This window comes from Sparus aurata, chromosome 15 (genome assembly GCF_900880675.1).
Source record: "Sparus aurata chromosome 15, fSpaAur1.1, whole genome shotgun sequence".
Taxonomy (NCBI): Eukaryota; Metazoa; Chordata; class Actinopteri; order Spariformes; family Sparidae; genus Sparus; species Sparus aurata.
The window spans coordinates 24229716-24255885 of NC_044201.1; the positions used below are offsets into that span (position 1 = coordinate 24229716).

At 40.7% G+C, this 26170-nt stretch overlaps 1 protein-coding gene across 6 annotated transcripts in view; it reads left to right on the plus strand.

The window, feature by feature from the left end:
- The window catches only part of LOC115596465 (VPS10 domain-containing receptor SorCS1-like), a 138371-nt gene extending 112548 nt beyond the window's left edge, over nt 1-25823 (plus strand). For 5 of the 6 annotated variants that reach the window (XM_030441612.1, XM_030441613.1, XM_030441614.1 and 2 more), the window contains 17 exons: nt 926-1028; nt 1253-1329; nt 1798-1889; nt 2046-2153; nt 2475-2592; nt 2773-2906; nt 4994-5107; nt 6619-6790; nt 7016-7202; nt 9531-9664; nt 9765-9888; nt 11708-11820; nt 12667-12801; nt 17893-17992; nt 19533-19641; nt 20735-20889; nt 23718-25823. In XM_030441612.1, coding sequence (XP_030297472.1) covers nt 926-1028; nt 1253-1329; nt 1798-1889; nt 2046-2153; nt 2475-2592; nt 2773-2906; nt 4994-5107; nt 6619-6790; nt 7016-7202; nt 9531-9664; nt 9765-9888; nt 11708-11820; nt 12667-12801; nt 17893-17992; nt 19533-19641; nt 20735-20889; nt 23718-23776 — 2034 coding nt within the window. In that variant the 3' untranslated portion in view covers nt 23777-25823. Of the gene's footprint in view, nt 1-925; nt 1029-1252; nt 1330-1797; nt 1890-2045; nt 2154-2474; nt 2593-2772; nt 2907-4993; nt 5108-6618; nt 6791-7015; nt 7203-9530; nt 9665-9764; nt 9889-11707; nt 11821-12666; nt 12802-14986; nt 15840-17892; nt 17993-19532; nt 19642-20734; nt 20890-23717 lie in introns of those variants that run through there. The other variant, XM_030441611.1, reaches the window with a different exon arrangement.
- Nucleotides 25824-26170: the final 347 nt, after the last annotated feature.

The window sequence follows — 26170 nt, forward strand, 5'->3', positions numbered from 1 at the left end:
ACTTTTAAGACATGTGACTGAAGAAATGAGTTGTGATTTGTTCATGAACATTACAACAAAGGCAATAACTTCCAATTAAAGCCAAAGTCTTCAGCTTTTCGAGTGTTTTCATATTGAGACTTTATCTCAAGTTTAAGGAAGTGTTTTCATATGATGCTTTAGGTTTAAGAATGCATTATCTTAATGGGCACCCGAGGTCTTAACGGGTTGCTAGATTGCACAGTGCACAAAGTGTTAACGTGTTTGTGATGATTTTAAAGAAAAGTCAGTGGCAGCATGGAAAAGACTTTATGATATCACCTGATCACAGGAGACGATGATACTAAAAGAGACGGAGTAGAAAGTAGAAAAGACAAATAATGATAAAGGAAAATAAAGAATAAATAACACACACAAAAACCCAGTCGATAAAAAGAAAATCTAAACAGAGGATGTTTTTTATTTTTTACTTAATCCTTCTATTTCTGTCTTGTTTTTGTCTTGTTTCACTTCCAATCCATCACTGAGTCACTGTTTTCCTCTCTGCTTAGAGTCTTGAGCTGCTGTAACAAGTGGATTCCCTTGATGAATGATCAATAAAGTCTTATCTATCACTGCATCCACCCAGTCTGTTAAATCTGGAGCTGTAGCCTCAAGATTAATTCTGGAGGGTTTTTGACACATAAGTGAGCATAAATCTGGACTTTGGAATTGAACTTCCAACACGAATTACCCCTCTTCAGTCTCGTTGTACGGAGACTCGATGGTGCAGGATAACATCAGTGTGCGTTTTTTTTTTTGTTTTCCATGTTCAAATTACTTTCCAAGATAATTAGCTGTCAAATAATGATCGATTCACAATTAATTCAGGGGAGTTATTGCGAAACCCTCATATTTCATTTTCACATTCTGATTCGGCGGACTAATCTCCTTTTGTGTTTCGCAGCCGTACTGTTCGTTACATCTGCACCTGCACGTCTCGGAGAATCCTTACACCTCGGGAAACATTGTCAGCAAAGAGTCAGCCCCAGGAATTATAATAGCATCAGGTGAGGAGATTATTTGATTTGCACTTTGATTTGCACGTCCATACTGCTGTTTATCCTCAATCACATCCCTCAGCGCTCCCAATCAAATCTGATCTTTACTTCTGTCTTTCCCAGCTAACAACAGTTTGCACAATGAAATGAAATCGACCTTTCCTGCACATCTGTTCCATGTTTGAATAACAATAACATGTTTGAATGCTCCTTCACTGCCTTTTTGAATCTAGGTGTGGTCGGACCTGAGCTGACCAGCACTAACGTCAGTATTTTCATCACATCTGACGCTGGAAACTCATGGAGAGAGGTACAGTGCGACAACCGTGTGCACGTTTTGTGCCACTTCTCATTCCTTTCCGGAGAACTCGTTTATATTCTCTCTTATCCCGGAAATTTCCCCCTCAATTTTAACGTACGACAGAAAACTCGACTTTATCTCTGCATTATCAGAATGAGAAGCAGGTGAACAAAACAAGGAATGCGACTCGGCTTCCAATGCCATCTTTCAGTTTCTCTCACAGAAGAAATAGAAGAATTGTAGTTTTGACACTCAGCCTTGTGCGCAACATGCGTATCTGTGATCTGCAGAATAAATAAAACCCAAAGATTTCTGCCCTCGGCTTAAGACGGCGGAAATCAACAAAGAGTGCAACGCTCGCTGCGGCTGAGATTCTCGTTGAGGTTTCGGTTTGTTTGGCTTGTAGGCGTCAAGTATGCACGTTCTTTCTGCTGTCACCGTAGACTTGAGTTTTTCTTTGGCTCGTCTCGTCTGCAGGTTTTTCAGGAAGAGTACAGCGTGTTTTTCCTGAATCAAGGAGGATCTCTGGTGGCCATCCGACACACACCTCTCCCAATTAGACATATTTGGTAAGGCTCTCCGAGGAGTTGCCACATCTTTTTAGGGCCTGTACTCAATCTTCAAACCAAGGAGTGAGACAGCTTTCCTGCCGAGGCTTTACTCACTGAATGCAGCTCTATTTGTGGCTGGTCTGTCTGTGATCCAACCATTGTTCTCTCCCTCAGGCTGAGTTTTGATGAGGGCAGAAACTGGGACAAATATAGCTTCACCTCCTCTCCGCTCTATGTTGACGGGGTGCTGGGGGAGCCCGGAGAGGACACCCTCATCATGACGTAAGATTTGAAGGAAGCAGAAAAGGGCTCATGTGTTTTCTAGTCTTCCTAATTACTGCACTGGGTGATTATGCATCACCCTGAAGAAGACTTAGAAGTGTACATAAATGTTCTTGAGTTTATTTAATGTGGTTTTGAAAGGGTTTCATAAGCCCCAGATGCAGAGGAGTTTCTTAACTCGCAGAGGAACACAGATTAAAGACAGCGCATTAAAATTACTCACAGTGAAGGTTTTCACACAACAGCTTTCTCTTTCTATAATCCGCCCCTTATGCCAAATGTTTTTTTAACCACGTTTTTTTTTCTGACTTGTTTGTGCAGAATCTTTGGTCATTTCAGTCATCGATCTGAGTGGCAACTTGTCAAAATCGACTTCCGGTCCATTTTCCAACATCGCTGCACAACGGATGATTACATGACGTGGCAGCTGCACAACGAGGTACGAGGATCCCGCCGCCACTCCACTGTTGATGACACCATTCAGTCGTCGATTAAACTCGAGTGAAATGCTTTGATTCAGTCAAACAATAAAAGCAAGACGGTTGGAAAAAAAAAAGAAGAAATGAAAGGAAAGGAAAAGGGAACCTCTGAAATGTATATGATGCATTATTCATCACAGGGAGAAGTGTGCATCATGGGGATGAAGAGAATCTACCAAAAACTGAAAGCAAACGTTCGATGTGTCAAGGCCAGAGAGCAGTATATTTCCCAGATGTCAGACTCCTGCCCTTGCACAGAGGCAGATTTTGAGTGGTGAGTTCCCTGCTCTGCAGCTACTCTGTGCACTTCATTAAATCCAATGCACAACACTTTATCAATCTCCAGAGGCACAGTCTGTGAAGCAAGACTGAGGCACAACAAGCGGAGTGCTACAAGACTTATCTTTTATAATTCACAACTTCTCAGTCTTACTTCGGTTACCTCTCTGGTGACCTGAGATGTTAAAACTGTGATTTAAAAACAGGTATGAATAATTTTGATATTGAGACTGTGGTTATAATCAATATCCCCAATTTTCTTTGTCGATATATATTACAAAATGCTGAAATCACATATAAATCATCAAACTGGTGTTCAGTGCAATAAACTATGTTCTGTGGTCGTGCTTCATAAACAAAACTCTTATATATTATCCACTCATCATCAGGCCAATGTAAAGTTTGATAATGTTTCATTGTCCACAGTGTTGCAGCGTTCTCCTAAATCAGATTCAGAAATACTTTATTGATCCCCGAGGGGAACTGTTATAGTTTCTCCTTCTACTGTAGAATAGAAATATAAAGCTAAACTCCACTAAACTATAATGTGTGTCAACTATATAAATGAATATGAATTTACATAAACAATAGAATTTCTACTATAAATAGAGATGTTAGATATGTGCCTAGTACTACTCTATAATTACAGTGTAGATAATGTTGATTATAAAGCAGTATGTAATAGTTGACAGTGATTAACAGGATAAATAAATGTCAAATAAATGCAAATAAATGCTACATGAATGCTACTGTACGTAATAGTGCACAACTGAAGTAGCTTGGGACTTGTTTTAAAACATGAAATATATATTTTATTACAGACATACAGCTTGTCCGTGTAATCAAAGTCTGAACATCAGAAATACATTGACAATGCATTATCTAAACCATGTTTGCAGTTGAGCGTACTTACGCTTTTAGCTTAGCAGCTACGGTGAAGTTTCAATTCATTTAAGCATCTCGGGGCTTCTAGAGAGGATTTTGCTAGACACGCTGTTTGGAGCCATTTTAGATTTTTTTTTTCCCACCTTGTTTTGTTATGTTTCAAAACAAGTCTCAATCGACTTTATTTGTTTAGGAGAATGCTACAGCGCATTTTTGCTGTGAAGCAATGTCGAAGAGTGAAAGAGATGTGTTGTGGACTGCGCAAGTTAACCCACGGATAACGACTACATTCTCATAGTTGGGTGAACTGTTCCTTTAAAACAAAAACCTAAATTAGGGTTTGTGTTAACTTTAACATAATAATTTTGTAAAACATTAACGCTCCATCATCACAACACAACTGACCTTAAAGCATTTTGATGAAAATATGGAAGCTCAGTCCTCACAGTCACGTGTGATAGAAGTGCATCACTGCATATTTTCACATAAATCAACATAAATCTAAATGTCGGAATACAAATTTAATAAAAAATATACATGAGGCTATGAAATAAAATAGATTATAACACTGTGGTAGGCATGAGCACAGCAGCAGTAGAATTATTAGGTGTAATGTAAACAAGTTGTGCAGTAATGAAGTGTACTATATACTGTATATTCAATGAGAACAGGTTATAGAATGAAGATATGAAATTAGAATATATTTACATATTGAAGATAACAAATGGCTCACTCACTTCTCTGTGTCTCATTCCTTTATCTTCCCGATTTCACTGCTGGTGAATGAGCAGCGCTGACTCCCATATTAAACAAGCTTAACGCCACTTTATTACTAAAAGCCTTATTAAGCTTCCCACCTCTGGCTCCTGTTTCCCTGATCACGATGAAAGCAATCTGACGGATCCCTTTGACTTTGCCAAGGTGTAATTATAGTTTGTGAAAAAGATGCACAATGCCTTTTGTGCTTGTTTGATCCATAAAACATCAAATCTCAAATACTCTGAGCTGCTGCTGCTGCGCACCGAAAAACTTTTCTCCAGTCCAGAAAACCTCTATTCACAGTAGGGATGCATCTATTGTGAATGATTCTGTTTGAGCCGAGTAATTTTATTTCGTATTTTCAATAAATGATAAATAATCTCGTTAACACCCCAAGTGTTTCTCTCTCTTCTCTACTTGTTGTTCCAACTGAAACAGCGACTATGGGTTCGAGAGGAGGATTGATGGGAGTTGCACTCCGGCTTTCTGGTTTGTTCCTTCAGCAACATCTCGAGACTGCATCACGGGGGACAGCTTCCTTAACACCACCGGGTACACCTCATTCATCCTGCACTGACACGAGCGAAGGGAGTAGTGGCTGCACAAACACCCTTTGTTAAATCTGTAGCTCAGCTTCCTGAAAATAAAATTACCTGCTGCCCTGCTGCAGTGGGAGGTATCTCAGCTCATTAACTCAAGTACTGAAGCTACTTGAGGATAGTTTTAAGGTGAAGATTTCCATTTTCTGCAAAGTTACACCTCTACCTCACTACATTTATTTCACAGCTGGTGGTAGTAATTAATGTCCAAGTCAAGATTTGATATAAAATACAATTGATAAGCATATCAAATTCAACGCATAGTGAATTTTTAAACCCTTTAAATTGACCTCTTCTAGTTTTGGCTTCTAGTCAGATTTCAGATATCTACGTGTTAAATCACCACATAACTGTATCTGGCTGTATTCAGCAGAGCATTTCAACATTAAGAGACAAAGATCATGGACTGTGATTGTGATTAGATAGTTTGTGATATTATCTTTTGGCCAGATCACTCACCCGCCCTTTGTGAAGGAATTTGAATATTCCGTGTGAAAGTGGATGCTTTCACACAGAACAGACGGTGCTACTATGCACTATTTAAAGGTTGGACTGATGAAAAACATATATGTACATATTAAAATACTGCATATCAGTGAATCCCAAACAGGGATATGTGTACCACATACTTGTTAAAGACTGTGGAGTAGCTTGGCTAGTTTTAAAACACTGTAGAATTTCTGGTAAAAAGAAAAGTCTGTGTGTGACTGATCTTTATTATAATTACTCCTATAATGATCAATGAACTACCAGCTACATTCAGCCCACTGCACAGGAGACGCCTCCTACCAAACCTACAGGCTGCAGTCAAATTAGCTTGAACAATTGTTAGCAAGCAAATATAAACTTCTTAAGTAGCTACAAGTTTTGAATTAATATTTGAATTGATATTTGAATCATCAAATCAACAGTTTTAGAAAAAAGTTTTTTATGACATAGATTTAACAATATTCATTTTATGGCATTGATACTGTTTCAGGCGGCACTATGTAGTTTTGGGGAAGTTATTTTAATCTTGATTGAATAAAATACGAAAACAAACTCTCTTTTTTTTAAACACTATTTCATACTATTTAACTTTGTTTATTTGTGGCGGACCCTGCCACCTTCATAGCTTCACCAGTGTTCTGGAGACCTTATTTTCCTCCTAGAACATCTTGTTTATTGAGTCATGAAAAAAAAAAAAAATTTCTGTTTGTATTATCACGTCATTAATATTATGAATATTAAAACCATTCATTTTTATTTCCTTCTCCAAAACGACATACTGCGCCTTTAAATAACATCAGGTTTGAAATCAGCTCGAATGAACTCATCTGTAACTGATGGCTGCTGTTGATACAGGGCTGAAAATAGACAGAACCACAGTTGTATCTCTTGTGAGTGTTCATGTGTTTTCTGTTTGATTTCACACCTGTGTAGTGCTCATATTTGTCTTTTTGTGGTGTTTTAAATGACTTCCAGATATCGCAGGGCTTTGTCAAACAACTGCACCGAGGGAGCGATGTTGCAGTTCAGCCCCAGGCGACAAAAGTGCCCCAGTCAGGCCCCCAGGGGCCTCCAGCTCTTCACCAGCGAGGGAACACTGGTAGCAACGGTGGAGAGGAATGTCACTTTCTTGGTCTTCCTGGAAGAGGTGCTGACTTGATTCTAGCAAAGCAACAGTACTGTGTATTACAGGCTGCATGCCTTTTTCTTGAGTGTGATCATGTGTCAAGTAAAAATGCAGTGACAAGGTCTACCACTTGACCTCGTTCTTGTAGATATTATGGAAAATGCGCTCTGTTTTGTCTCAGCGAGGACACCGACAAACATACGAGGCTACACAGTGAGTGACAGGGTTTTGTTTTCCTTTTCGAAGGGTCTCAGCTCCACAACGAGTATCACGGTTGACTTTGGTGATGGGACCGCCATATCGTACGTCAACATAAGCTCCATCGAGGACGGGGTCAAGCACATCTACAGTAAAGTCGGCATCTACCAGGTTTCTGCTACAGCGACCAACACGCTGGGCTCTGACAGGGTGATACTGTACCTGCACATCACATGTGAGTGGAGAAAAAAGCCTATTACCAGAGTTTCTGCTGAAACATAAACATTGACTGACGTTTACATGAGAACATTGGGCCATTTGTTATTCCACTATACTTTTCTTACTTTATTGTTATTGTTTTAACATAAAATCAAGGGTATTTCGTACATTAAATCATGACTTTTACAACCAGAGGTCCGCATTACGAAGCAAGCTCAACATACCCAGGATATGTTTCCGTTGCCAGGGCTTCCAGCAGCATAACAGAATATGTTATAAAAGAAGAGCAATCTACAATGTTTGACAAACACAAAGAAGTTAAAAAATAACACGGTGACAGCAGCCAAATACATAATGGACAGCTGAGAGAAAGAAAAAAAAACACAGACTGTGTGAATGTGTTAATTAAAAGGCTTACAATATCATTGCTCCACCATTAGGGCAAAAGTAGATCATCTGACTATAATTACATTTGTGTATTCCATTTAATTAATATGCTGCTTATATGTGGGCTGTTATTATGGTGTTCATTGCTGCTTTTGTTTCGTTCTTTTAGCCGTAACCTTTTTTTTTTTTTTTCATGTCAAACGAACTTGGGAGCAAATAAAAGATAAATATGAAAACATAATTCAAAGCGGTACTTTCATATCTTGTAGAAAGTACAAGGCTTTAGTGCTTCAATCAGCCTCTGTTGTAAAACATCTGTGGGGCTAAAGCACAATGTAATGGCTTTGACATCGCCTGCAGCCAACAAGAGGAAAAAGATGAATGGAGATGACACGAGGGGCCCGCCTCCACAGGTGTATACCCATCACGATTCTCACACTAAGCTCAGCAGCATCTTCTATGAGTGATTATACCATTTTCCGGAGAATTGATTGGTCGGTGCTTTTACGTGTGTTTTTTCTGTTATCTCGAACGCAACCTGCTCTGGAGCAGGCTAGGCGTGCAGCGTAAGTTACAATGGCAATGTAACACAAGACGTTACACTAAAAAACTGAGAATTTACCGTGAAGTTACCTCACTAACAAGTCCTGATTGATAGTAGAAGCCTATGAAATATCGAAAAACAAAGTTAAAATAGACAAAATACGCAAGAAGCAAAAACGAAGCAGCTATGGTTACAAGGGTCCATTATCTTAGAAGGGTGTTCATAAATCAACTATACTGAATATATTAGTTCATAAACACTTTTCACTGTGCTATAATCATCAATGTCTTCCTTTTACAAACAAAAATATTTAATATGTAGATCCCCTTTTTGTTTGCATATGTGCACAAGTACCCCAGCCCCCACAGCACTTAAGCACTTAAGATATCCTTGATAGATAGCAGCTACGATGCTCAGACGAGGGCTTGAAAATTGTTTCAGTTTTTTTCTTTTTTACTCTATCGATGGTGATATGTTTTGGTTTCTTTCTCGTCGATGGTTTCATGATATATCAGTGACCTACAGGTGGCTGTAATATATCAAGTAAAGACAGGGAAGAAGAAGATTGGGAGCATTTAAACTCATATTTAAACAAAACACTTTTCAAAATGATCAAGAAATGACTTTTGCAAATGTTTCATGAAGAACCGAATGCATTCAGCACAGTTGTTATACCTTGAAAATGCACACAATGCATTTTTGTGATGAATGATACCTTGGATGAATATCAATCGTTACCAATGACACAATCATTCATATTTCAGGGTCCACTCCAAGTTATAATCTGTATCATTTCAATCAGCCGTGTAAGCCTCCTTTACTTCAAGGGTGGCATGTTGCTAACTTCGTTTCAGTTTGTATCATAAAGCGCAGACACTAAGCTTTTTTATTCTTTATCCTTCATCACAGCTAATCATAGACAACAAGATCCAACAGACTTGAAATAGGTCAAAACACTTGTGAGCCCTCAGAGAGAAAAGAAATAGCACAAAACACTCGGCAAATACGCTCATGACTCTTCTGTACCTTCCGAATGGCTCATTAAAATGAGACTCAATCCAAAAATCCCCATCCAAAGTTTTGAGTGTTCCTCACCAAGTGTAGGCATAAAAGACGGCTGTTTGTTGTCTCCTCATTGACAGAGAAGGGCAGTGGCGGTCAGCTTGGATTCGGCTCATTATAATGGAGGCCATTGGTGGCATTTTCACTGCTGCAAAAACATCCACAAACACTCGTCGAATCGCTCCCGCATTGCAATCAACTCCGCTGTCCGTCTGTCTGTTCAGTGTGTTCCAGACACTCATTGTTGTGCATGAATACGGCCGAATATGCGGCTCGTCTTGGACGTTTGAGCATCGTGAAGGCGGCATTTGGCCATTATTCTCGTTGTTTAATGTTTTTTTTTCTCGAAAGGTCAACTGGAGCAAGTCCAGCTCTCGGCTCCTTCTGTGGTCGTGAAGAACAAAGCGGTGAACCTCACAACAGTTTTACGCCCCAGCAATGTGGGGACGGTCATCTTCTACTGGTGGTTTGATAACAAAACAGAGGCGAGTCTTATTTTCTCATTTCCCAGCATGCGGCCTGTTAACCAAATGACCTGATGGATTCACAGTACATCTCTCTGTGTGTGTCTCTGTTGTCTTTCAGCCTGTTGTGACCCTGGACGGAGCGACGTCCTTCACTTTCTCAAAGGAGGGAATACACACTGTCAGCGTCCAGGCGTCAGTGGGAAACACTGTCCTTCAGGATCAGATGAATGTGGCGGTTTACGGTAAACCCTATATACACATTTTTACTTTACTTTTGCTGTAAGCCTTGTCGTTGTTAACTTTCTGTCCGTTTTATAGTTAGCAATCCTTCCTCTCTACGTCACCAGACATATGATCAAAAAGACAGGACCGCCTCTTTGTGGAGCTCTCCGTCTTGATTGGATAAAGTGGGCAGGGGTACCAGAAAATGTATTTTCTCTTTTACAGAGAGAGGAGCAGACCAAACACTCCACAACAGTGAATACTCTTAGAATACTGAGCTCTTCAACACTTTATATGCATATGAAAAAAAACTTTAAACAGACTTGGAATTTAACAATTAAAGAAAAAAATCCACTGTCTTAAACCTGGGACCCTATTTACGTGTGTCAGCGTGTAAATGATTCGTAACTTTTTGAGACGCTCCTGTCGATCACCTCAGCTGCCAACCGCAACACAGCTGCCATGGGTGCGATGTAATCCCTTGGTGCAACTGCAACTGTCAAAGTTATGTCTAATAAAAGTGTTTTTTTGCCACTGACAGGCTGAGGTCGTTAGTCTAAGTGCCTGACAACATTCTGATTCCTACGATTCCTACAGAGACAGACCTTTTTGTAACCAGAAAGCAGAAGGTCTCGCTCACAAAGAAATCTACTAAGAGGTGAGCTATGAGGAGACGATGGTGGAGACATGAGTCGAGGCTGAAGAGAGGAGTTTGGACCTCACCTAGAGGAACTGCTGAGAAGAATTTATTTGCAAAGTCAAGACTATTTAACCGATTGTGACGATCGAGGCGAAGCGACAACTGTAAACAACTCAGCTCGCTAAATTTCAGAAAAGAGACTCGTCCTTGAGCGAGACTGGTGCTTCTGGTAACAAAAAGGTCGATCTGCTCAGGATTCATTTAAATAATGTTAAAGGTCATGAGAGGAAGCTGAGGGCTCTAGAAAAGTGGACCTTGTAATTAAAATTGTTTTGTTAAGCGGCTACTTTCGAGGTCGAGAGTGTCATATTTTGTTTGTATTTCGAACGAAGCCTGTGAAATCACAAAGCTATTCACTTCTGTCTGCATTCATGTTAGAGAAATCATCTTATTTCGTAAATGTAACAGCCATACAGTATATTTTTGTCTTTATTATAAGCACATATTACAACACACAGAACTAGCACATATCCAAGGCCAGCCCGTTCACACCTTACAAAAGGAATAACATTTCGTAAACGTCCTCTGGCTTCACTTTGATGTTCGGAAAATAGTGGATGTAGTGAAGAGTAGTGCACTCGTAGCCGCCAGTACTGTGAGATCAATATACTGTATTTTATCATGGGAACGGTGTGTCTGCTTTGGTAGCATCTATTATACAAAGTCAAGGATTTAGTGACTGATAATGATGCAGCATTAAGGCAGAAGGTCACGGGACCAAAACATCTCCCTTTAGCTTCTTACAACACCAAGAGAGAAAAGAAAAACATTCATCTCGTGCATCTTTGCATAAGATAAATCCAGCGCTTCTCAGATGAATCTTTTCATGTTATGCAAACATAAATCAGATTCATGTTATGCAAAGACGTGTAAGACGAATGGGTTATAAAACGCAGCATCTTCAAATGAATCAACTGAACTCGTAAATCATACAAACATTTATGAACTTGAGAATGTTTCCAGCGCTCTTCGTCCTCTTCGATTTTGGCAATCACACTGCCAGCCTCCACATTTTCTGCTGACGACGTAGAATTGCCTCTGTAAAGGCGACCTCACAGTCAGGGTCAGGGCTTTTTTAAGTTGCTGAGGGGATTTTTGACAGGAGAAAGGTCTGAATTAGATCTCTGTCTGGATTGCAGATTATTTCCGGTCACATGTTTTGGCCTTTTCCTCTAATTTGGACGAGCTGAACCCCGGGGTGCCCGAGTGGAGGGAGGACGTCGGCAGAGTGGTGAAGAGCTCCATGGTTCAGGTCAGTTGAGCGGCTCCCAGAGAACGTGACACCATCGGGGACGAAGCACGCTCAAGATTTCAGATCTGGCAATTAGTAGCTTTGTTCTAGCCCAGAGAAAAAAGAAAAATCTGTGTAGTGAGCCGGCGATACTGCCATTCTCGGTTCTGCTGCAGTTGTAATGTATGCATGTGGTTGTGTGTCAAGTGGTGCACTCAGCTGCTCGCGGTGTCTCTGACCTCACTGTGTAATCAGTTGTTAACCTCTACGCACTGACATGGCACATCACCCAAATTCATTATTACCAGTACAAGCTTTCGACTGAACTTGTCAAAGAGCTAAAGGGCGGTAAAAGCACTGGCATGACAGCTACCGCTTGCTCTTTAAAGAGTGGAATGCCATTACCTTGAAAGAACGCTGAAACCTCAAGTGCAGAGAATCTAACGCCGGTTAAGTGCGTCTGGTTTTGTTGAGAATGCGGCAGGTTATGTAAAAGACCTGGATACCGAGCTCTATATATATCCTACAGTAGCCCTCAGTATGAAACATTCACTTTGACCTTCTGTCTTGTCAGATAGGGCCACAGTTTACACCAGGAAGCTGACAGGAGACCTCTGGTTATGGCGTAAATGCACTAAAAGCCCTGGCATTTACCAAAGACTGTCAAATTGAACTTGCATGTTTCAGCTGATCCGTGCATTACATCTTGACAGTGACTGGTACTTAGGCAAACGATATATGAAGCTGGAGGCCAACGGTATTTACTCAATGATCATATTTCAGGGCCAGGACACAGACTTTCACCCCGAACAGTGTCAATTAAAAAAAAACCTTTTTAATGGGTTTTTTGTTTGTTGTTCACTGAAGGTCACAGGAATCAGCGAGGATCAGCTCCTGGTCACGGTGCTCCCGGGTTTACCCACCACGGCCGAGATTTTCATCGTGCCCGAGAAGAGGTCGAGACACGGAGACACGGACGAAAAGTGGGCGCACCTGGATCAGGTAGCGTCTCCTCAAATCATTTTAACGGTGCCTGACGCTCAGTGAAATGTGGTTTTCTGTGATAATTAAAAACGGCACAAAAGTAAGCTGAGGAAGTCAAGAGAGCGTCTCTAGAGAGAGCCTCCCTGGAGAATATGTCCTTTACTTTAGAGTGTCATACAACACTATTGAGTCAGTTTAAGCCCTTTTGTTGGATTAACAAGACAGCACATTTCATCGTGTTTTCTCTCACCGCAAGGTTATCTGCTTTTGCAGAAATTTTAGTTTTTTACATAATTTCAAGGTAAATGAGTTGGGTTGACACAAGAACCGCAATACGTGTACAGTGAAAACAGTCTACCACACTGTGAAAACTGACAAAGTGAGTTTACTTTAAAAACATCGAGGAAAGTGTTTACCTCAGAATTAGCGAGTAGAGTTTAAGGTTGTTAAACTTTTAAGGTTTCATTTAAATGTAATAGTCTACTTTACCTGGTAAATCAGAGGTAATTGGTTTCCTGATTTTTTTAAAGTAAATTCAACTTTTAAAATTCACAGCACAGACATCTAATAGGAACCTACTGTTTACACACTGTGCAGTATATTTTTACACACTGTTCACATCCTCGTCTTAAATGATCAAAAACCTTCATTAGACAACAGGTAGATGTGAAAACATTCAGATTGGAGTGACAGAGAAGGCTGACAGAGGCAGGCTGCAGGAGGAAAAACAATGTAAAGAACTGCTCACAAAGCGGTGGATTGAGGGTTCGAACAACACAAATTGAACGTTGTGATTGTTGAAACAGTGAAACAAACTACGAGTGTTTTCACACCCGTATTTTGGTTTGTTTCGCTTGGACCCAAGGGAAACATATTTATCATTTATAATATTTATATTTATAGTAGTTTAGTTCTGGTCTAGTTCCTGTTTGCACTGATTTTCTATAAACAAACCGGTAGAAGTAAACACAAGTTATAAAGACTGACAGGTTACTTAATGATTCAACAGTTTTGGCATCCGGCATCATTAGCACATCATCATTCCTCACGTGTGGAAATCAAACTTCACAGCAGTTTCTGCAGCACTTTAATGCTTCTGATGTATGTTTATTTTCTTTGGCATCATATGTTTGCAAAGAAATAACTAATTATTGGACTACACATCGACCGCATGTTGTGAATAATAACTGACAAGACGGAACGAATAGGAATCTTATTGTACAGTAATGAATCACACTGTGGGACGGCTGTCACACACTTTTTAATGGACTTTAATGGACTGACAAAGTACATGGAGTAAGACACAGCACAGCAACTTTAACAACTTTTGTCCTATTCTACAGGGACAGTTGTGTACGAGCTGACGTGTGTACACGTTTTCGTGAAATATTTAACATGCAGATCAAACAGAGGACCCAGAAATCTGTGTCTCATCCCGTTCACCGCCTTTAAAGTATTAATAAAGGAGCTGCTACAGCAACCAAGAACATGTACAACAACATTGTAAACATCACTCACACTGAGCCATAATTGTCTATGCATGATGTTTATTCCTCATTGTGTATATCGTGATTTACTACCAAGTGAAGCTAAAGGCACAAATTTCCACATTTTTTTGGATGCTTGACTGCAGATTGATTATAAGATTGCTTCATGAACAGTTCACAATCAGATGATGGATTTATCGTAATTAGCTTTTGAGATTGCTTTCACACCACAAATGAACCGCACCAGATTCCCAGTGGAAGTGGACCAGGACCCACCTTTTCAAGCAGTCCCGGTCTGAACGAAAGCTGCAACATCCCCAGAAAATGCACCAGAGTCCATGTTAACCAAACCAAACAGGATGGATGTGTTTGTGTTTGATGATAAAAATCACTGTTTTTGTAAATAGAGTTTGGTGGATTTGGCGAGAGCGACATAGCTGCTGTTTCTGGTTCAATAAAAGACGTTTTACTCTTGAACAGAGAGGGAAACATCTCTTAAGAGACTCTTTCAACGACGCTGTCAGACACTTAGAACAACAATCTGACGAGCTCTGTGAAGTGGCTGCCAGCTGAGGCCATCTACTGGACTGACTCCAAAACTTCTTGTACCTATTAGTCATTTATACACCAAAAATATGTAAACAAGGTGTAACAATATCTGAATTCCCCTTTTAGATCCAAGTGAAATCTCTCCTAACAATTTATTTCATTGACAGTTGCAGTCCAGTCGTCCTTCATTAGAGGACTCGCCTGCAGAACTTTCTTGCTCGTGGCCAAAAGCGTCCTGTGCCATGAGTTTATCCCGGATTTCACCCTGAGATAATGTAACGAAAGAGCAGTCAGCTTCTATTTCCAGATATTTTCATCAACTCTTTGGAGTCCGGAGCCAAAATGAAAAAAATAGATAAATAAAATAAATGAAAATGGTTGTTTTGTCCCTGAGAAACCCTTTTGTATACATGTCACTGTCTGGATTGTAGTCATCTCCAATTCATCAATTTCACTTCGACACAGACAGATTTATTTTCAGACTTTTGTATTCCATCAATTATCCCGATATTAGATGTCTGTTATCTTTAATCTCATGCACTGAAGAATACGTCAACCACATTAGCTTTGATAGCTTCAGATTGTTTATTTTCTCTACTGAAGAAGTCTCTGACCTGAAGAACATTCTTCAAAGACAACTTAAAGTCACTGTACTCAAAGTGAGTGAGCGCCGTTATAGAAACGCAGCGAACAGACACCTTCTCATCTCTACGTGGGAGGTTGTTAGCACAGTGTTGATTGTTTGTTTGTTTATATCCCCCGGCCCAGTTTCCCCTTCTATTCATTTGAAATACAAAATCTCTTTTTACAAGAGGTTAAAAGTCAAACTTACTTTGCATGATCACGTTCATTATTTATTTCCCCACTTCTTAAATAAAGCGTTTAACATTATTACATGCATTTTAAGCAGTTCCTCTACCTTCCAGGCAGCCTCTGGTTATTTCAGCTGCGGTATGAACTTAAAGTCGTTTTTTTCGGTGAGCGCAATACATCACAATGAGCATCATGTCCGCATTTATTTCTGTCAAAGTTACATTATCGTTGAATGGTAACACAGTTTTAAGTGCAGCTTCATGCGGAAGGCCTGCACTCCGTTGTCACGCAACAATAAGGTTACCTTTGACAAAAATAAATGTCGACATGATGCTCATGGTGATGGATTACCGAAGTCAGCCAAGTTTAAAGCCTCTGCAAATGTATTTTCATATCACGGTGAAATAAATGGACGGTGCTGGCTGCACGGTGGGTAGCGGGAACGCTGTGTTATTCCTCGGGAAAGGTCAGCGGTAATGAAGAATGTACATTTTTGTGGTAATTGGGGTAAAAGATGCAGACACTGTGGTGTGGTTCATTAAGTGGCGTACAGAAAGAACAAGAGGAATATATTCTGGAGCTCCGCTGTCATTAGCATGCAGACACATAGAGCCCATTTCATCTCCCCCTGCTCCTTTAATTACCAGATTGTAGAGTAAAGCCCTACAAATTCCCTGAGTCATTCAATCCAAGAACTGCTTCTAAATTTGACTGTATTTGTGGTTTTATAATGGTTTAATTTTGCAACACGCACTTAAATTGTTAATGTGAGTTTGTTTCCCAAAAAACACTCAGTGTATCACAGAAGCTCATTTAAAAAAAATGGGATTTTGTGTCTCTATCGCTCGAGTGCTAAATGATTTAATGCTCCCACACATGCGCTCTTGGATTTCCGTCCCCCCTGAAGAGCAACGCATAGTGTCGACACTAGAGGGCAATGTCTTCCCGCGCAAAAGCAGTGAAACAGCGCCCGGCAGAGCGCTGAATTAATAACACTCACACAGCATCAGCACCATATAGGAGGAAGTTTAGCGTTTTGCATAATCCGTCAGATAATAACAACAACGTCATGATCATTCCGAGCCACCATGCGTCATGGTTGTTATTATTCTCTCACAGCAAAAAAAATAATCCTGGATCTTCTGAACAGATCTCTTATCATGTCATAGAAAGCAATTAAACATGTAAACAATGTAATAACAGGGATGTTTTTTAAGAGCACCGGCTAGGACAGCTCATTTATTCATCATAACGGATAGGAGCTCCGTGTATCACAAGTAAACATAAATCTGCCGGCTCACAGACAGTCTTGAACCAAGTTAATAGGTATTTAATTACATTGATGCATCATATAATTGGCACCAGCGAGAAAAGGAGACAAACTGGGGCAGGCGGCCTGGATTGGGAATTAAAGAGATGTATTTATCTAAAGCCTGTCTGATTACCTGGCAGAACCTCATAGACAATAGGGTAATAAATCTTCAGTTCACTGTTCTCATCTCCAGTGAATGACTTGCAATGTGGATGCATTAAGTGAGCGGATGCCAACACACACACACACACGTGCTTGGCGGTTGAGTGTATGTGTGGAGCAGCTTATTAAAATGTGTAATAGATTTACTGACCCTGATATGCCACTAGAACAAAAAGTAATTATTCATACTGTGTAGAGCAGTCTAATTTTAACCAGTGGAAAGATTTTAGAAAGAGCGAGATGGAATTAGTGAGGCATGGCTAAGGACTCAAATGGGCTCTGCGAAGGCATTTTGGTCTCTTGTTAAATGACTGCTTCATCTAGGTGTGAAAAGCAGGGGAACTTGAGGCACTTGGGGGGGCAAAAAAAAATTAAAACCGCAATTTTATGATATTGGAACATTTCCGAAAGTTGCGCCTCACCGAGCCTTTTAAATCGCCGATTTATTTGCTAAAACAAAACAACAGGTAAAAAAAATCCCCATAAATATCGGAGGATTCATTTTTTTCTTTCTAAATGTCACTGCCACGCCGTGAGCAGACCGCCGGTAGATTGCTGATAGGCTCTCCATTGGTATTAAAAGCCCTGCCAGGTTTTCAGAACAGCAGGTTGGGTTTTTCTGTGTCATATCAACGTTTGCTCCTCTTTAGAAGGAAGCAAAAATTCTGATTCATAATTCAGGCTTGTTGGATGAAATGACTGCGACTGAAATATTGATGACCGTGGAATATTGCTGTGCGGCCAGCGCTAACACAGTCCTCTCTGCTCTGTCACTCCCCCTCATAGCTTTCTCAGGTTCTGCTAAGTGCTCTGAACCAGGACCTCATCCAGTTCACACTCAGACCGGGGGTGCAGGTGAACGTGTACGCCACGCGGCTGTCTCCAGGTGAGTCTGCCGCACAGGTGGCGGTCCTCGGGTTCATTATGTAGGAAAGATTAGCGTTTCAGGTGGTTGATCAAGGGCTGCATTATTTTCATTGCATTAATCTGCTGATTATTGTTTCAGTTGATTGCTTGTGTCAGAAAATGGTGCGAAAAAAAACTGATCAGTGTTTCCCAACGTCCGAGATGCATCAGCACGCGTCTTGGTTTGCCCACAACTCAAAGATGTTCAGGTTAATGTTTAGAGGATTAAAGAAACAAGAAATCACACTCACATTTGAAAAAATACACAAAACGATTAAAGGGCACAATATGATAGAACTGGCCACCTGTTGAATTTATACTCCAAGCAAATAGGGGGCAGCATATCACCGTGTAACCAGGAACTGCTGCTGACTGAAGATGCCATTAGGTTTTAGCTCAGTTAGCCGCACAGCTAGAGGTCCAGACTAGAGATGCAGGACTTGTTTAGCATGCTAATCTAGTTGATACATCTGCAACGATACGTAGACGTCTTTATTTCTTCACATTCTGTTGCTAATTTCAATCAACTAGAGTTCTTACATACTGCACCTTTAATTGATTATCAAAATAGTTTGGGTTTAATTTAACAGTTGACAAATAGGGTTGGGGCGATCACATTAAAAAGCACTTAGAATAAATTGATTGTGGTGAATATTAATTATCAAAATGATTGTGGATATCCTCACATGAATTACTTGAAACAGCTGTCTAGCTCACTGATGTACAGTCTAATATTGGTTTGTTCATTTATTTTGAGTTGCCTGAGCCTGTCAGCATGGCTGAAGGCGTTCATATTGTGCAATCAGATATGTGTAAATACTACGGATTCCAAACTAAACAACAACAGGAAGATGAGGTCATCACCATCTATTTATTTCTGCGCTGCAATAGAAATACTTTGTTTCCTGACAAAATGTGAGATTAAACTGGTTCCAGTATGTTTTCGCGCTATTTTAGCCTTTATTTAAAAGTTGTTAGAATGATTACCGGGTTAATATCGTTAATCACGATTATGTTGGACAGAATGACTGTGCCATAAAATTGTCATACCATCCCACAACGATTGACGACTGATCAATTAATTGATTTACTCGCTGCATCTCTAGTTGTTTCTTATTTCAGGCCAGAGTTTGTGCAGTTCTTCCAGTTTGATGACAGGCTTTGAAATGTAAGCTGAAATCTGGAGAGCACACCTGATCAACAGACTTTTTATGTGTTTTAATTGTCTCATGGTGTTTGTTTTATTCTGCACTCGGGGCTCCCCGGAGGGAAGTATTGATAATGAGTGGATTATCCTGGATGAAGAATGAAGAAAAAAGATAGAGTGTTAATTGGGCATTTGCGCACTAAGTCATTATTCTCAAATATTATCAGCACAACAAGCCAGCGGTGATTCTCCATTGTTTCTTAATCGGATTTTGATAGAATTTAAATTCATATAAGATGGTAGAAGTATGCATTTGTCCTCATTTGGCCCGCGAGTGCACTCAATTTCTCTTTTCATTCTGTCTCCTTCAAAGCTCCTCTCGTGGACAGCAGTGATAGCGGCCACAGTGGCACCGCAGTCATCATGCTCGTGTCGGTCGTACTGATGGGCTTGGCCGTCTTTGTAATATATAAATTTAAAAGGTACAGTATGCTGGATGTATTTTTAACTACATATGAGGTCAGAAAGAATGTGGGAGGATTCATTCTCCAAAATGTTCGGACTCACATCGTGTCAAATGCCTGTGATGGGAGAGGTATTATGTTATCTTTGAGTCCAACGTGTTTGTGTGTGTGTGTGTGTGTGTGTGTGTGTGTGTGTGTGTGTGTGTGTGTGTTGCGCAAGAGTCAGCCCCATTATCTCCGAGCAAGCCACCTCGCTGGTGAACTCCCCAAACTTTCCGCGAGTATTCAGACTCCATATATCTCCGAGTTATGGACGTCGCCGACACAATAATAGCTCCAGGAATAAGACAATTCCCCTCTGTCTCAATCTGCGGAATATTACAGGGAATGACAGTCTAATCAATTCTCCCACAGAGCTGAATGGGTGTCAGAGTCCTGCAGTTATCAATATTCATCTATCTGACAATGTGAGGGTTGACCTTTCGGAAAATGCTAAACACAGCCATTCAAGGTGAGGCATACTCTGCGGAATGGCAGGAAAGGTTGAGGAGATAAGTCCTGAGACAACATATATTATACAGTGAGGGGCATACAGTAAATAGCATCCTCCGCTGCAGGTAATCCCATGCCAATCACCCAGGGGGAACAGCTTAGTAGCTCTGTAGTTTGCCAAATTTTGCTCATTATAAAGTAAAACATCGCTTAACTTCAACTTTCAGGATGGTAATTACTACATTAAAAAATTAACTCCGAGTCTCAGAAGCCGGCTGAAATGCCGCAGCTCCAGCTGCAGCACGAAATCACATGGGGAGGATCTGAAATTAGAAATGCAAGATGTTGGTTTTAAGCAGAATTGGGGGTGCATCTGAGGGGATGAAAAATTGATTGAAAAGTGAGGTGAACAATATGAAAGTGAGAGAGCAATGCCCAGTGGAATGCAAAATGCCCTAGTTTCTGGCTTTCAAGCAATCCTCTCCCATCCTTAACAGTTAAAAATAGTGCGCGACACATTATGCACAGTGGAAGCATTAGGGAAACAGACCTGATGGCAGGTTTCCATTAACTTCCCCCCTTTTTAAGATTCTTTTTTTTTTTTTTTTATGACCTACAGGAAGATCCCAGGCATCAACACATACACAGTGGAGCAGACTGACAAAGAACAAGAGGTCATCCCGACAGTGACCTCCATAGCCGTCCCAAAGCCTGAGGGGGACAAGTTGACCTCGCTGGATCATGTGGATGTGCAGTTGGACTCAAAAGGCAGAGGTATTCACGGGCCTGTGTACTTCCTCTCAGCTACATTCATTCCTCAATAACGCACAAAAGAGTCCAGTTGTTATTTTTGGACACAGAAGCTCTGCTCTTTGTGTGGTCCCGCATTCAATCACTTTACGTGCAACTGTGTGATTGAAATGAGTAAATGTCAAAGTATTCCCAACCTACAATTGGTGTATCAGTTCTCAAAGCAACACAAGAGGCAGCTCCAAAATATGTTGGCTTAAAAAAACACAGAATTACTTTCAGGGTCAATTCACCCGAATGACGAGAAACATTTCCTTCCATCCATTAGCTACACCCCTCAGGGGCTGCAGCCAATCCCAGCTGACGTTTTCCTAATTACATCCAGTGGTGTCCTGTGTTTTATTTGCCGAAGGTTTGGAGATATCAATCTCCGAGATTTCTTGGATTTCATTTGCTGAGCCAACAGCATTAAAAACCCACACATTTAGTGGATCCAGCACCATCATCTCTCTTCTTGAACAGTTTCTCCATTGCTTCGGATAATCCACAAAACACAGTTGAATTGTTTCTTAAGAATGAGGTTGTTTGTTACAAATGCTCCTGAACACTAATGGTGCAATGATAGAGCCAGATTGCCCTTCCGTCACTTCAGAAGAAGCCAAAACTGTTCACATGCAAATCTCAAGGATGTTTTTTTTGTTCCGTTGTGATCTCGTGGCCAGCTCCGGATCACCTCTTAGGTCAGGTTTTACTTTCATTCAGCTTTCCCCTGTGAATTAGTAGCAACGGTGATGCACTGTGTTTGGAAATGTAGGATTTTCTTTCCCCGTTAATTAGTACTGTAGAGTTGGCTACTACAACACAACATCTAGATCTGCCAGGTACTTGTAAACAGCCTGGGAGACGAGGGAACAAAGCCTTTTATTTTAGACTTTAACATAGAGCTCGTGGCATTTATTTCTTTCCTCTGATATTCAAGGTGAAGTTTTGCACATAAACATGTTATTTGTGAACCTAAATTGTGTTTTTGTTGCCCATTGACTGTAAAAGACGATGGGCAGAGCTTCTAAGTCTAAAAAAGTGAAGCAAGTGTAGAAGTGCCTTAAACCTGTAGTATTTCCCATGGCCACTGGGGGGAGCTCCACTGGTTTTAAAACGATGTCCAGTTGTATGTAAGCTTATGAGAGAATGTCCCTACTTCTCATTTGATACATTAACTAATTAAGCCCAAACAGCGCCGATTAAGTAGCCACTAGGACACGTGCTCACTGAAGTCAACTTCAGTCTCAACATTGCTGCTTGAAATATTCTCCTCCTGTTCCGCTCTTCTCTTCCTGATCGTTCCAGATTGGAGTCGTGTTGAGCCTTTTATTCCACCTGTGTTTGTTATTGTGCCACATGACTATATAGCGGGCTAAAACTAACATAATAAAAGGGGGATAACAATTACTCCATATAACATTTCAATTTAAGTGTTTCAATTTGAAATTCTGCAGTATTTTTTAAAGCGTTACATAATTTTTTTATTATCTTGTTTTCTCCTTCAAAAACATTGGTTGAATTCCTCGGGGTACCAGCGGAGGGAGCTTGCGTACCGCCAGTGGTGCTCGTAGCTTGTGTTATTGGCGCTACCATCACGTGCCTTCAGGTTCGTCCAATCAGGATATCCTTTTCGTCCCTTCACCCTCTCGTCCAAGCACCATCTCTTTGCGCTCCGAAAAAACCAAGGTGGCGACGGTCGCACTGCCATATTTGAAGTTTCAAAGCGGTAGTCCATTGTAGATTCTACCAGAAGATATCTTGACATTGAAATCAAACTAACTAGAAAACTGCCATCAACTTGCTTTGATCAATGTTCAAAGTATCGCTCTCATTAAGCCTTTAACTTTAATGATTGCTTTGTCTATTTGTTCATTACCATTTCAACAGAACTGTGACATGCAGGGTTTTGTGTGATGAGGGAACCATAAGGAGGGATCTGAGCTCCTCTTGAAGAGTGACAATCATACATCTGTGGGGGTCACTCACACAACACCATCACATTTAGTTTGATATAATTAGGCTGAAAGAAACATGTTTTCCATAAGAACTACACACCATATTCTCACATGAATGGCAGTGACAGAGACGGCACTTCTTATTATAGACTAGCTGCCACGCTGCTGAGAAAAGTCTGCTGCTGGCAACGTCCCCTAACGTTAGTTATTTTAGAGACAGACAGATTATGGATATGGCAAACATCTCACAGCCTCGTATTTGAAAACCAACCAGTGCATCATGTATATCACAAGGGTGAAGTGAGAAAATATGTTTTTTGTAAAACGTGTGAACTGACCCTTTAGCGCGGCGGAGAAAGTTGCAACAGTGTTAAAAACGTAATTGGCAAACAGGAAGAAGTGGAGGCCTGCTGACATGGAAGAGATACAACGTGTTCGCTTATTGTGAAGTGCTGATGCTGTCCCTCCTGCCGCTGCGTTATCACGGGAGTTGCCAAGATACAGTTATATTCCGCTGTGTATATTTATCTGCGGTGCCAACCTGAGTTTGTCGCGGCGAAGGTATTAGTATTCACAGGTAAGTGAAGCAGAAATCAGGTGCGAGCTGAAGTGATGAGAATGTCGAGGTGAATTATTTGACCCAATAAAATAATTAGTGCATCAGGAAAGTAGCCGAGTGGTGAAAGCATTTTCATCAAGAACTATCTGTGAGGTTCCGGCTGATTTACCTCCGCCCGCAGATAAACAGTCGACCCATCCAAGATAAATGTGTTTGCCTGCAAAAATACAACCGTATGCAAATAGCTACATAAAATTTCCCCCTCTGTCTCTTTCCTTTTTTCTCTCCCTTGCCAGGCTACCTGCCATCTCACACAGACATCAAGCTCTCTGATGAAGCGCCCCATGTGTTTTAATGTTGAGAGTCTATGACCGACTCGAAAGCAATACATCTTCTTTGGCAGTTACTTCCAGCAAGCTATGAAACCACGGTCACAATGAATGGTCTCGAGTGTTTTGCTACCCATGCATGGATGGACCAGTTCACACTGTGCTGCCTAATCCCTCTGAGGAGACTGTACAGATTTATACTCGCTTCTTGAAAAAGGGACACTTTTTGACTGAAAATACTTGTATTTTTGCAAGGACATTGATCTTTTTATGTAAATACTGTACATCCATAATGGAAGAAGTAAAAGTTATTTGTCTGAGCTGGTTACAGCCGCGCCTGCTCAAATATGAAACGATCAAAAGCAGCGGGACAGAAGTGATGTATAATAATATCTCCAAATATGCTCCAATTTCTGTTTCTTCGGGCTTGTGTTTGTGAAGTTTACTTTGTTTAACTGTGTGGAAATAGCTTATCTGAGTAAGACAGTGAGGGAAGCGGATTCATTAAGCTGTGTACAATCAGTAAATCTTATCACCAGATTCTCATCAAATGAAAAGCTTGCAATATCCAGGAGATGAGGGAGGGCTCCTAGTCCCAGATCTGTGTATTCCATCAAGCCCGCCGCTCAAAATGTTATATATGTCATAACCGAAATAAGAGCTGAATATTAAAGTGGGTGAGCCCGATAGGTGTACACAGAAGATGAGACACTGAGCAAATAAGTCCGAATGAATGCGAACATCCTACAGCTACTTCAAAAAGAGATTATACGCGAGGATTCTGCCAAATCGTCATCATGCATATGAGCTACTATTGCAGCAGCAGTCTTGTAATTTCATAGTTTTACAGCCAGTTGAACTGTTAAACAATGCAATGACTTTTAAACTTGTGCTTCTTATTTATTTGTCGCCCTGAGCGTTTCTTGTACATTCTGGTTTCTACAAAGTGAGCTACATGTAAATTTTCTGAATAATTCCTGTTGTTAACGAAGACGACGCAGCAGCAGAAACGCTCGCTGCGATGCAGTGAAAAAAAAACAAAAAAAACAGCGCTACAGTGCCACATCTGTATTTTATCTCATGATTTATTAGTGCATTATTTATCTTGTTTGTTTCCCTTCCAGACTGAGTTAAAAGACGTGTGCTCCTTGACACAGTTTGAAGCCGTGCTCTCGTGTTCTCGTTGTCTTTCTTTGAACTGATCTCACTGTGAAGGTTGTGGTGCGTTCTCGACACTGAAACTACACCGGGGCTCTTCAATGGAAACACGTTCCTCTGTTTTGTTTTGTTTTGTTTTTACATTTGACTTCATTCTGGACTGTTTATCTACTGTAATGATACCAGCATCTCCACATGGCATTTCCCTCAGTTTACAGTGATACAGAGGAGCCTGCAATCTGTTCCAAGTTTGCCCCCCCAAGGACTCGGCGGACAAAAGGCTGCAGATTTGTTCATCTCCTTCGCTGCGAGGGACACGGAGATAGAGAAGACGTATCTCCTGTCAACAAGGCTCAGCCTACGCACGGAGCTTTGGTCAGCCGCTGTCTCTTTGGGATAAGTACTGAAGTTCTTCTTCATCAAACTTTTCTTTTTAAGTGTTGTCAGCATCATATGTCAGCAAGACAAATTGACTGGAGGCTCGTCTATACTTCTTCCCCTCCAATCCGGCGATGGAGCCTGAAGCATAAATAAACTCGCCACCACACGGACGCTGCATCTCCGCGGTGATCATGGGTACAGTTTTATTTTGTGCTTGTTATATATTTAACGTCTTTTTGTTAAGTCCCAATAATCGAACCTGTGAATACGATTGTGAACATACTTGCATGATGCTTTTTTTTTTTTTGGTATCCTCTTTCAAGGTACTTAAAAAACGTCTTAATTAGGAAAAAAATTAAAATGTGTAACGCAGTATTTTCTGTTTTCTCCGAGGCTAGAAAACTCATTAATTACAAGTGATGTGATTATTCAGTGGGTTCTTTCTGTGTTTTGTTTTGTTTGTTCTTTTTTTTTTCATTTGACCTTGCAGAAGTAACCATGGTTGCGGAAATAAAGCAGAGACACAACATGAAATGAAAAGCGTGGCTGTCTGTTAAACTCCTTACTAAAAGCATAAATATCTTATTTTGGCCGCCGTTCGATCGGTTTAAATGTGCTCAATATCCGTTAATTGTGTGCTTGTGACCTTTTGATTTAGCCAATCGATAGACTTCACGGAGGGCAAAACTATAACTCCAACTCTGCTCACTGTGAGTCACAAATTGGTAGTTTTGATGGACGGGCGCCCTCACTCTGTCGAATTTCTTCCTTTTTTCTGCTTAGTCTCTAACAAGTGTTGCTTAGCATGCTTGAAGTTTCAGTGCGGCCATTTGCATGATACAATGGGGCAGAGCGGGAGGACAATGAAAAAGCACCAAGTA